This window comes from Oncorhynchus keta, chromosome 29 (assembly GCF_023373465.1).
Source record: "Oncorhynchus keta strain PuntledgeMale-10-30-2019 chromosome 29, Oket_V2, whole genome shotgun sequence".
NCBI classification, from domain to species: Eukaryota; Metazoa; Chordata; class Actinopteri; order Salmoniformes; family Salmonidae; genus Oncorhynchus; species Oncorhynchus keta.
The window spans coordinates 105,001-118,282 of NC_068449.1; the positions used below are offsets into that span (position 1 = coordinate 105,001).

General features: G+C 45.0%; 1 protein-coding gene across 7 annotated transcripts in view; it reads right to left on the bottom strand.

Annotated features, from left to right (window-relative positions):
* smoc1 (SPARC related modular calcium binding 1) overlaps window positions 1–13,282 on the bottom strand; it is a 200,807-nt gene that overhangs the window by 85,353 nt on the left and 102,172 nt on the right. For 4 of the 7 annotated variants that reach the window (XM_052485395.1, XM_052485397.1, XM_052485392.1 and 1 more), the window contains exons 6-7: window positions 3,899–3,952; window positions 3,265–3,312 (exon numbers count right to left, since the gene is read on the bottom strand). In XM_052485395.1, the coding sequence (XP_052341355.1) occupies window positions 3,265–3,312; window positions 3,899–3,952 (102 nt within the window). The remainder of the gene's footprint in view (window positions 1–3,264; window positions 3,313–3,898; window positions 3,953–13,282) is intronic. The other 3 variants (XM_052485398.1, XM_052485394.1, XM_052485396.1) reach the window with 1 other exon arrangement.

Sequence of the window (13,282 nt, forward strand, 5' to 3'; positions counted from 1 at the left end):
TATTTGATGTGGGACTTTTTACGACGGCTAAAGACAAAAGTCCTGCTGTGTAACTGTAGGACCTCCACAGTGACAACTAAATGTGTTGCTAAAACCCCAGTAGATGTCCTGCTCTGTTTAATGTGCTGCTAAAACCCCAGTAGATGTCCTGCTCTGTTTAATGTGCTGCTAAAACCCCAGTAGATGTCCTGCTCTGTTTAATGTGCTGCTAAAACCCAGTAGATGTCCTGCTCTGTTTAATGTGCTGCTAAAACCCCAGTAGATGTCCTGCTCTGTTTAATGTGCTGCTAAAACCCCAGTAGATGTCCTGCTCTGTTTAATGTGCTGCTAAAACCCCAGTAGATGTCCTGCTCTGTTTAATGTGCTGCTAAAACCCCAGTAGATGTCCTGCTCTGTTTAATGTGCTGCTAAAACCCCAGTAGATGTCCTGCTCTGTTTAATGTGCTGCTAAAACCCAGTAGATGTCCTGCTCTGTTTAATGTGCTGCTAAAACCCCAGTAGATGTCCTGCTCTGTTTAATGTGCTGCTAAAACCCCAGTAGATGTCCTGCTCTGTTTAATGTGCTGCTAAAACCCAGTAGATGTCCTGCTCTGTTTAATGTGCTGCTAAAACCCCAGTAGATGTCCTGCTCTGTTTAATGTGCTGCTAAAACCCCAGTAGATGTCCTGCTCTGTTTAATGTGCTGCTAAAACCCCAGTAGATGTCCTGCTCTGTTTAATGTGCTGCTAAAACCCCAGTAGATGTCCTGCTCTGTTTAATGTGCTGCTAAAACCCAGTAGATGTCCTGCTCTGTTTAATGTGCTGCTAAAACCCAGTAGATGTCCTGCTCTGTTTAATGTGCTGCTAAAACCCCAGTAGATGTCCTGCTCTGTTTAATGTGCTGCTAAAAACCCAGTAGATGTCCTGCTCTGTTTAATGTGCTGCTAAAACCCCAGTAGATGTCCTGCTCTGTTTAATGTGCTGCTAAAACCCCAGTAGATGTCCTGCTCTGTTTAATGTGCTGCTAAAACCCCAGTAGATGTCCTGCTCTGTTTAATGTGCTGCTAAAACCCAGTAGATGTCCTGCTCTGTTTAATGTGCTGCTAAAACCCCAGTAGATGTCCTGCTCTGTTTAATGTGCTGCTAAAACCCCAGTAGATGTCCTGCTCTGTTTAATGTGCTGCTAAAACCCCAGTAGATGTCCTGCTCTGTTTAATGTGCTGCTAAAACCCCAGTAGATGTCCTGCTCTGTTTAATGTGCTGCTAAAACCCCAGTAGATGTCCTGCTCTGTTTAATGTGCTGCTAAAACCCCAGTAGATGTCCTGCTCTGTTTAATGTGCTGCTAAAACCCAGTAGATGTCCTGCTCTGTTGTTCTCTGAGGGACTGGAGTGCAACTCATGCAAACTGTGTAACATGATCTCCTACATGTGAGGAAGACCGGCTTCATCATGCAGCCCCCCACCCACCCACCGATCCCCACTTGTTCTCCCTCCCATTCCTGCAGTGTACACCACCCCTGGGGATGGCAAATGACAACAGTCAGACACGTCTGTAGCGAATGTATATATTTCAGGGCTGATATTCCACAGAGGAATGGGGCCTGGGGGCAGGGCCTGGGGGTAGGGCCTTGGGGCAGGGCCTGGGGAGTCAGCAGTGTGGTCCTGGGGGTTAGCCTTTGGTGTGAGGTCAGGCATCTTTTACTTTTTCCAAGCATATGCTGGAGAAGCCTGGAAGTTTAATAATTGTTAACACTTACAAAATTTAAAAACAGCAACTGCAAATACCTTTACCACTTTAATTGGGTAATTCATATATTTAGCAGAATGGCAAATCTGTGCCTTGGTGAAACTAAGAATCGATGCGGTGAGAGGGGGAGATGTCCAGTGCATTTCATCTGTACACAAATATGGACTTTTCACAGGGAAACAAATTACCCAAACAAACACACCCACACCCACACACACACACCACACACACACACACACACACACACACACACACACACACACTGAGAATGGTGCTGAACAACGATCAATAATGATGAAGATTTTTAGGTCAGCGAGTCGACGGTAAAGGTCATCCTAGACCAGGACGAAATCCCCGACAGTCGAAAAAAGGAACGTCTGGTTCTCTCACGAACCACACACAGCTGTTCCAGACGACGGCGTGATCACGTTTCCGTGGCCGATCTAAAACCTTTAAACAGGTCAACATTCACAAGGCCGCAGGGCCAGACGGATAACCAGGGCGAGTGCTCAGAGCAGGCGCTGACCAGCTGTCGAGTGACTTCATTGACATTTTCAACTTCTTCCTGACTCAGTCTGTAATGCCAACATGTTTCAAGAGAGACCACCATAGTCCCTGTGCCTAAGAATGCCAAGGTAACCTGTCTTATTGCCCCAAGGCACTCACATCTGTAGCCATAAAATGCTTTGAAAGGCTGGTCATGGCTCACATTAACACCATCATCCCAGAAACCCTGGACCCACTCCAATGTGCATACCGCCTCAACAGATCCACAGATGATGCAATCTCTATAGAAACGCACACTGTCCTCTCCCACCTGGACAAAAACAAACATCTATGTGAGAATGTTATTCATTGACTACAGCTCAGCGTTCGACACCATAGTGACCTCAAAGCTCGTCGCCAAGCTAAGGACCCTGGGACTGAACGCCTCCCTCTGCAACTGGATCTTGGACTTCCTGCTGGACCGCCCCCAGGTGGTGAGAGGAGGCAAACAACACATCCGCCACACTGACCTTCAACATGGGGGTCCCTCAGGGGTGCATGCTCAGTCCCCTCCTGTACTCCCTGTTCACACGACTGCGTGGCCATGTACGACTTCAACATCATTATGACATTTGCTGACAACACAACGGTGGTACGATGATGAGACAGCCTATAGGGAGGAGGGAGGAGACCTGGTGGTAGGGCCTGATCACCGACAGGGAGGAGACAGCCTATAGGGAGGACTGGATCTTGGACTTCCTGACGGGCCGCTACCCCAGGTGGTGAGGGTAGGCAACAACACACCATTTGATTTTGATTTGAAAATCACACACACACACACACACACACACACACACACACACACACACACACACACACACACACACACACACACACACACACACACACACACACACACACACACACACACACACACACACACACACACACACACACACACACACACACACACACACACACACACACACACACACACACACACACACACACACACACACACACACACCACAGCTGGTGGATCTCAGCTCACCTTTTCTCCCGGAACTAGGAGGTCCAGATGGTTTATCAGTTACTGACCCTTTAAAGAGAAAACACAACATTTTTACACAACATCTCTTCTACAGGACAGAACAGGACAGTACACACACATTAAACACACACACACACACACACACACACACACACACACACACACACACACACACACACACACACACACACACACACACACACACACACACACACACACACACACACACACACACACACACACACACACACACATGTTCTATTCTACAGAACAGACAGACAGTAGAGAAGCCTCATGTAGACCTCCAAGGTTAGACAGTCCTCACCTCACGAACACCTTCTGACTGACAAGAGGATATTAGTTTGGCAACACCTTCCATACTAGTAGCAATCATAACTAAACAATGTGGTCCACCCCCCTGGTAGGCTACAGTCAGACATGTAACAGTGAATATCATTCCTCTTTTCTGAGCATGCAGATAGTCAAGCTAGGTTGGCATGCACAGGTTCAGAGTGCATTGACAGAATTCAGAATTCAATAGACAATCCGACCAATTAGAATTAATATAAGAGGGAAGAGAGTTGAAATTGAATTAATGGGAATGAATGGAGGCGATTGGAATTAAAGTTACTACCTGACAACTTGTCACTTGTCCCAGCATGAGTTCCCATAAATTCACGGAAGTTTCCTGCAAACGTATGAACAGGCGATAGAGAATGAACAGGGGCAGTTGATAATATGGCAGAAGGCGCTGGAGACGGCTGAGTTGGGCGGCAAGTTGTGTTTCAGCACACTCTTAGTAAAACAGGTGGCATCTAGAAGCTAAAACTGCCCCCATAAGGAGAACCATTTGTTTGGTTTCAGGTAGAACCTTCTGAGGTTCTATGAATAACCCTTTCCACCAAAGGTTCTACCTGGAACCTAAAAGGGTTCTACCTGGAATCCAAAAGGGTTCTGCCTGGAATCCAAAAGGGTTCTGCCTGGAATCCAAAAGGGTTCTGCCTGGAACCCAAAAGAGTTCTACCTGGAATCCAAAAGGTTTCTGCCTGGAACCCAAAATAGTTCTACCTGGAATCCAAAAAGGGTTCTACCTGGAATCCAAAAAGGGTTCTACCTGGAATCCAAAAGGGTTCTACCTGGAATCCAAAAAGGGTTCTACCTGGAATCCAAAAGGGTTCTACTTGGAATCCAAAAGGGTTCTACCTGGAATCCAAAAAGGATTCTACCTGGAATCCAAAAAGGGTTCTACCTGGAATCCAAAAGGGTTCTACCTGGAATCCAAAAAGGGTTCTACTTGGAATCCAAAAGGGTTCTACCTGGAATCCAAAAAGGATTCTACCTGGAATCCAAAAAGGGTTCTACCTGGAATCCAAAAAGGGTTCTCCTATGGAGCCAGCTGAAGATCCTTTTGGAACCCTTTTTTCTAAGAGTGTACTGCACTTCAAGTTTGGGATTCCTGAGGTTACAGTTCTTTAGAAAGTATTCTCACCCTGGACTTTTTGGCATTTAGTTGTTACAGCCTGAACTAAAAATAGATATTTTTGTCACTGGCCTAAACACAATACCACATGATGCCAAAGTGGAATGATGTCACTACAAAAATACAGGCGTCCTCCCTAACTCAGTCCTCAGTTGCTGGAGAGGAAGGAAACGGCTCAGAGATTTCACCATGAGGAAAATGGTGACTTTAAAACAGTTACTGAGTTTAATGGCTGTGATAAAAGAAAACTGAGGATGGATCAACAACATTGTAGTTACTCCACAACAGAGTGGGGGACCAAGTCACCATTATTCGAGTCACAAGCAAGTCTCAAGTCACAAGGTGCGAGTCTCAAGTCGAGCCCCAAGTCGAATGGGTCAAGTCTCAAATCGAGTCCCAAGTCTAATGGCTCGAGTCTCTAGTCAAGTCCAAGTCGTGCATTTTAAACATGTCATGTCAAGTCTCAAGTCACAAAGTCCGAGTCTCAAGTCGAGTCCCAAGTCGAATGGGTCGAGTCTCTAGTCCAGTCCAAGTCGTGCAGTCTAAAACATGTCATGTCAAGTCTCAAGTCAAGTAAAAAAATATATACATACAGTACATGCAACGACTTATCTTATTTATTGACAAATCTTATTTATTGAGGCGAGCAGACAGCCCTTTTCATTATTTTGATGATGCAATTGTAAAACAGGGCCCTTGCTGTCCTAAGAGCATGACGTCAGCAGAAGGCAAGGCAGGTTGACAAGGCTGTACAAGTCTTGGAGATTCAATGGTGAAAGAGCCTTATTATACACATTTACCAAATACACACGGGCCCCAAAATAAATAAGCTCTGTATCAGGCCGAACCTGTCCTATCTGAACGGACACAGGTAGAGGGCCAGACTGTACAGCCTCCCCTTGAGAAATCACATGGAATCTATCTAACAGGAGCTCAGACAGTGTAATATAACCACCTGACCACCGCCAGTTACCAAAATGCCAGTTACAAACCAATAAACGGGTTCTACAATGTAAAAGACCATATCCACATGCCATTGTTACATTGGTATATTCATATTGATCAGACCTAATGATTATGTATTGTATTATTACCGACATTTCAACACGGTGACGATCCGTCACTCAGGACCTGTTTTGAGCCCCAACTGTTATTTTGGCATTAATTACGTGTCACATATCTGTTTGTCAACAACAACATTCAACAACATGGTCTCTTTTTTTTTTTTTTTTTTTGTTGCTTCCTTGAGCAAGGCAGCTCCAAAACGTAGCAGCGTGATTGGCTCAGCGTTCTGTCGCTCACGGGGACACTACGTCACCGCAAAATCTATGGGCAGAGCTCGAAAATTCAAGCACCCTTTGGATGCTGCCATAGATTTACATTAAAAAATGCCCATCCGATAAGGCTCAGTGTCATGGGGCCACAGATCAAATGACGTCAAATCACGTTATATCTACCGTAGCATTGATTGGACTGATGATTGTCAATCAACATCATACTTTCAAAATCTTAGCGAGCAGTCATCATCATGAATCAAGTCAACTACCTACTGGCAAATCCTTTTCAATTCATATGAAGAGAAATAAGGAAGAGAAATTATAAATAAAACAGATCTGTGCTCATTGGCCGTTGGACATAAACATGACACAACAATTGGAAATTGCAAATTCAACAAGGAGTGGTTTGGAAGAAATCAGTGACTAACTGCAAGCCTTGCAAAGCAATCACTAGCCTGCTATTCAGTGGAGTGGGTGTGCGGTCCAAGTTTGGGTTTAAGGGTCTCTTTTCCAAGCTTAAATGGATAAACATTCACATGCAACACCATGGGCCAGCAAAGCGTAATACATTGGCCATGCTGTCAATGCAAAACAACTGGAAACTCGGAACTGGGAAATCTCAGAGTTCAGTGAGTTCAAGACAACTGGGAACGTGGAACAAAACGAGCTCCGACTGGGAAATCTCAGAGTTCAGTGAGTTCAAGACAACTGGGAACGTGGAACAAAACGAGCTCCGACTGGGAAATCTCAGAGTTCAGTGAGTTCAAGACAACTGGGAACGTGGAACAAAACGAGCTCCGACTGGGAAATCTCAGAGTTCAGTGAGTTCAAGACAACTGGGAACGTGGAACAAAACGAGCTCCGACTGGGAAATCTCAGAGTTCAGTGAGTTCAAGACAACTGGGAACGTGGAACAAAACGAGCTCCGACTGGGAAATCTCAGAGTTCAGTGAGTTCAAGACAACTGGGAACGTGGAACAAAACGAGCTCCGACTGGGAAATCTCAGAGTTCAGTGAGTTCAAGACAACTGGGAACGTGGAACAAAACGAGCTCCGACTGGGAAAATACGTGTTGAACAGTCATCCAACTTCTGAATTGCAAGTCGGGAACTCGGGTCTCTTTCTAGAGCTCCGACCTGAAGAACACTGACGTCATGATTCCAAGTCGGGAACTCGGGTCTCTTTCTAGAGCTCCGACCTGAAGAACACTGACGTCATGATTCCAAGTCGGGAACTCGGGTCTCTTTCTAGAGCTCCTACCTGAAGATCGCTGACGTCATGATTCCAAGTCGGGAACTCGGGTCTCTTTCTAGAGCTCCGACCTGAAGAACACTGACGTCATGATTCCAAGTCGGGAACTCGGGTCTCTTTCTAGAGCTCCAACCTGAAGATCGCTGACGTCATGATTCCAAGTTGGGAACTCGGGCCTCTTTCTAGAGCTCCAACCTGAAGATCACGGACGTCATGATTCCAAGTCGGGAACTCGGGCCTCTTTCTAGAGCTCCGACCTGAAGAACACTGACGTCATGATTCCAAGTCGGGAACTCGGGTCTCTTTCTAGAGCTCCGACCTGAAGAACACTGACGTCATGATTCCAAGTCGGGAACTCGGGTCTCTTTCTAGAGCTCCGACCTGAAGAACACTGACGTCATGATTCCAAGTCGGGAACTCGGGCCTCTTTCTAGAGCTCCGACCTGAAGATCACTGACGTCATGATTCCAAGTCGGGAACTCGGGTCTCTTTCTAGAGCTCCGACCTGAAGATCACGGACGTCATGATTCCAAGTCGGGAACTCGGGTCTCTTTCTAGAGCTCCGACCTGAAGAACACTGACGTCATGATTCCAAGTCGGGAACTCGGGCCTCTTTCTAGAGCTCCGACCTGAAGAACACGGACGTCATGATTCCAAGTCGGGAACTCGGGTCTCTTTCTAGAGCTCCGACCTGAAGATCACGGACGTCATGATTCCAAGTCGGGAACTTGGGCCTCTTTCTAGAGCTCCGACCTGAAGATCACTGACGTCATGATTCAACCTTGTTTTTTTTCAATTGTCTTGAAAGCACCATAAATCCAGAGAATGCCAGACCTTGATTTATTTTTTTATTTTTTTTATTTCGCCTTTATTTAACCAGGTAGGCTAGTTGAGAACACCTTTATTTAACCAGGTAGACTAGTTGAGAACACCTTTATTTAACCAGGTAGGCTAGTTGAGAACACCTTTATTTAACCAGGTAGGCTAGTTGAGAACACATTTATTTAACCAGGTAGGCTGAGAACACCTTTATTTTGAGAACACCTTTATTTAACCAGGTAGGCTAGTTGAGAACACGTTCTCATTTGCAACTGCGACCTGGCCAAGATAAAGCATAGCAGTGTGAACAGACAACACAGAGTTACACATGGAGTAAACAATTAACAAGTCAATAACACAGTAGAAAAAAAGGGGAGTCTATATACATTGTGTGCAAGAGGCATGAGGAGGTAGTCAAATCATTACAATTTTGCAGATTAACACTGGAGTGATAAATGATCAGATGGTCATGTACAGGTAGAGATATTGGTGTGCAGAAGAGCAGAGAAGTAAATAAATAAAAACAGTATGGGGATGAGGTAGGTAAAAATGGGTGGGCTGTTTACCGATAGACTATGTACAGCTGCAGCGATCGGTTAGCTGCTCAGATAGCAGATGTTTGAAGTTGGTGAGGGAGATAACAGTCTTCAACTTCAGCGATTTTTGCAATTCGTTCCAGTCACAGGCAGCAGAGAACTGGAACAAAAGGTGACCAAATGAGGTGTTGGCTTTAGGGATGATCAGTGAGATACACCTGCTGGAGCGCGTGCTACGGATGGGTGTTGCCATCGTGACCAGTGAACTGAGATAAGGCGGAGCTTTACCTAGCATGGACTTGTAGATGACCTGGAGCCAGTGGGTCTGGCGACGAATATGTAGCGAGGGCCAGCCGACTAGAGCATACAAGTCGCAGTGGTGGGTGGTATAAGGTGCTTTAGTGACAAAACGGATGTAACTGTGATAAACTGCATCCAGTTTGCTGAGTAGAGTGTTGGAAGCAATTTTGTAGATGACATCACCGAATTCGAGGATCGGTAGGATAGTCAGTTTTACTAGGGTAAGTTTGGCGGCGTGAGTGAAGGAGGCTTTGTTGCGGAATAGAAAGCCGACTCTTGATTTGATTTTCGATTGGAGATGTTTGATATGAGTCTGGAAGGAGAGTTTACAGTCCAGCCAGACACCTAGGTACTTATAGATGTCCACATATTCAAGGTCGGAGCCATCCAGGGTGGTGATGCTGGTCAGGCGTGCGGATGCAGGCAGCGAACGGTTGAAAAGCATGCATTTGGTTTTACTAGCGTTTAAGAGCAGTTGGAGGCCACAGAAGGAGTGTTGTATGGCATTGATGCTCGCTTGGAGGTTAGATAGCACAGTGTCCAAGGACGGGCCGGAAGTATATAGAATGGTGTCGTCTGCTTAGAGGTGGATCAGGGAATCGCCCGCAGCAAGAGCAACATCATTGATATATACAGAGAAAAGAGTCGGCCCGAGGATTGAACCCTGTGGCACCCCCATAGAGACTGCCAGAGGACCGGACAGCATGCCCTCCGATTTGACACACTGAACTCTGTCTGCAAAGTAATTGGTGAACCAGGCAAGGCAGTCATCCGAAAATCCGAGTCTACTGAGTCTGCCGCTAAGAATATGGTGATTGACAGAGTCGAAAGCCTTGGCAAGGTCGATGAAGACGGCTGCACAGTACTGTCTTTTATCGATGGCGGTTATGATATCGTTTAGTACCTTGAGCGTGGCTGAGGTGCACCCGTGACCGGCTCGGAAACCAGATTGCACAGCGGAGAAGGTACGGTGGGATTCGAGATGGTCAGTGACCTGTTTGTTGACTTGGCTTTCGAAGACCTTAGATAGGCAGGGCAGGATGGATATAGGTCTGTAACAGTTTGGGTCCAGGGTGTCTCCCCCTTTGAAGAGGGGGATGACTGCGGGAGCTTTCCAATCCTTGGGGATCTCAGACGATATGAAAGAGAGGTTGAACAGGCTGGTAATAGGGGTTGCGACAATGGCGGCGGATAGTTTCAGAAATAGAGGGTCCAGATTGTCAAGCCCAGCTGATTTGTACGGGCCCAGGTTTTGCAGCTCTTTCAGAACATCTGCTATCTGGATTTGGGTAAAGGAGAACCTGGAGAGGCTTGAGCGAGTAGGTGCGGGGGGAGCTGTTGGCCGAGGTTGGAGTAGCCAGGCGGAAGGCATGGCCAGCCGTTGAGAAATGCTTGTTGAAGTTTTCGATAATCATGGATTTATCGGTAGTGACCGTGTTACCTAGCCTCAGTGCAGTGGGCAGCTGGGAGGAGGTGCTCTTGTTCTCCATGGACTTCACAGTGTCCCAGAACTTTTTGGAGTTGGAGCTACAGGATGCAAACTTCAGCCTGAAGAAGCTGGCCTTAGATTTCCTGACTGACTGCGTGTATTGGTTCCTGACTTCCCTGAACAGTTGCATATCACGGGGACTGTCTGGAGTGAACCAAGGGCTATATCTGTTCTTAGTTCTGCATTTTTTGAACGGAGCATGCTTATCTAAAATGCTGAGGAAGTTACTTTTAAAGAATGACCAGGCATCCTCAACTGACGGGATGAGGTCAATGTCCTTCCAGGATACCCGGGCCAGGTCGATTAGTAAGGCCTGCTCACAGAAGTGTTTTAGGGAGCGTTTGACAGTGATGAGGGGTGGTCGTTTGACTGCGGCTCCGTAGCGGATACAGGCAATGAGGCAGTGATCGCTGAGATTGATTACAAAATTTTGATTACAAAACTTGCCCACAAGAAGGACTGCTGCACCACATTTCTGTTGAAGTGAGCAGCACAAGGTGAGTCCAAAAATGTCTTGTATGCTGCTGCATAAATGATGTAATACGCCAGGGAGATATATATACTGTAGCTAAGAAAGTAATACTAAGTGTATGTTTTGTGGGAAGCTGTTAGTAGCCCATGTGCCTCACCCTAATAATTTGGTCCCTTTCCCCCTCATAACTTAGCCTACTGTTCTGACTTGTAAGAGCTTTCATTGTCTGCTTATATGCCCTGTTTCTTTACCCTACGGTTCTGACTTGGTGTACAAGGAGAATACTGTAAGAACGGATAAGAATGGCCCTTTATTCATCCTGCGGTTCTGATTTGGTGTACAGGGATAATGCTGTAATAACGGCCCATGTTCTGAATTCTGTCGCTGTACATTTCAAAAGTGCTGAACAAATAGTTATATTAACTACATCTGTCTTAGATCACTTATTAATGCTTTAATCAAATCTACGGATTGTCTCTTACCCGCTTATCGTTCCCTTATGCCATAGTTTGTCAGTAAAAATGTATTTACATTTGTTTAAGCAAGTCAGCCATATCAGCTATGTTATTTTTTAAAGGCAGTAAATCAGGCTCCGCTGATAGCCAGGTGTAGCAGTGGATTAACTGTATGGTACTGAAAAGAAAATTCTGCTGTTGGGACAGCTTTATGTAGGCCCTAACAGTTTGTGGGCACCGTTTGTCACCGTTATAGTGCAGTTAATGTGTTGTTTAGTGTTTGTTGTGTTGTGGCTTTGCTGAAATGCATAAAAAAACTGTACATCTTGGTGGGGCAAACAATTTTCTCTTATTCAATCATCATCAACCTTATTCAACGTTCTGACTCCACGTAGCCTATTTCTATACGCACTGAGGCACACGCTCCTACTACGCACAACCAGAATGACAGAGACACGCGGAACCCTGGGAAACATGAATAAAGGAAAACATCAATTGAATTGAATAAACATAACTTCTACCTCATGAGTCTTACGAATGGTCATCTGCACTATAAACATCACGCCCACTCCGAGCCAATAAATGATTGTCTAAATGAAAGTGTACCATCGGCCAAAACGTCAAACGCTAGCAATTATTGTAGTAATTATTAACTATTATGTAATATAGATTTACCACATAGGGCCTATGCATTTAAACGTGTGAAAGCAACATTCCAACAAGAGAACAAAGCACAATCCAGATTGGAGAGTCGTGTGTCTTCGCCACAGTAATAATGGATTCCTATATTTTGATGTTTGCGCTGTACCCGATCCTATAGCTGTACAGCAAATCAGCAATCTGTTCGCTAGCTCACACAACCTGTGTTGATTGACAGTTTGCTGGTCCAATCAGAATGCTGAGTGTGCATTTCACTTCTTCAATCTGTTGAAAGTTATTCACAAGGGTGTAGAGTGTAGAGTAATCCACGTAGACTCTGTGCCACAAAATGAGTGACAAAACATTCCAAAACATTGACAGATAAATTCAAGTCATTAGTCCCAAGTCAAAGTAGAGTCCCGAGTTTTGAGGCTCCAAGTCCAAGTCAAAGTAGAGTCCCGAGTTTTGAGGCTCCAAGTCCAAGTCAAAGTAGAGTCCCGAGTTTTGAGGCTCCAAGTCCAAGTCAAGTTTCAAGTTCTTTTATTTTCACATTTGTGAGTCCAAGTCATGTGAATATATTCAAAATCCTGATTAACCACACTAAAGTAATACTAAAGTAATACTGCACTAAAGTAATACTAAAGTAATACTGCACTAAAGTAATACTAAAGTAATACTAAAGTAATACTGCACTAAAGTAATACTAAAGTAATACTAAAGTAATACTGCACTAAAGTAATACTAAAGTAATACTAAAGTAATACTGCACTAAAGTAATACTGCAAAAAAAACGAGGCAACTCAATTAACTTTTTGGGCCTGAATACAAAGTCTAATGTTTGGGGTCAATCCAATACAGCACATTACTGAGTACCACTCTCCATATTTTCAAGTGAAGTGGTGGCTGCATTATGTTATGGGTATCCTTGGAACTATTAAGGACTGGGGAGTTTTTCAGGATAAAAAAAATCAACCGAATGGAGCTAAGCACAGGCAAAATCCTAGAGGAAAACCTGGTTCAGTCTGCTTTCCACACACTGGGAAATTAATTCATCTTTCAGCAGGACAAAAACCGAAAACACAAAGCCAAATCTACACTACAGTTGGTTACCAAGAAGACAGTGAATGTTCCTGAGGGGCCGAGTTACAGTTTTGAATGAAATCTACTTGAAAATCTACGGCAAGACCTGAAATTGGTTGTCTAGCAATGACCAACAACCAATTTGACAGAGCTTGAAGAATGTTTTAAAGAATAACTGGCAAATGTTTCACAATCCAGGTGTGGAAAGATCTTACGAGAC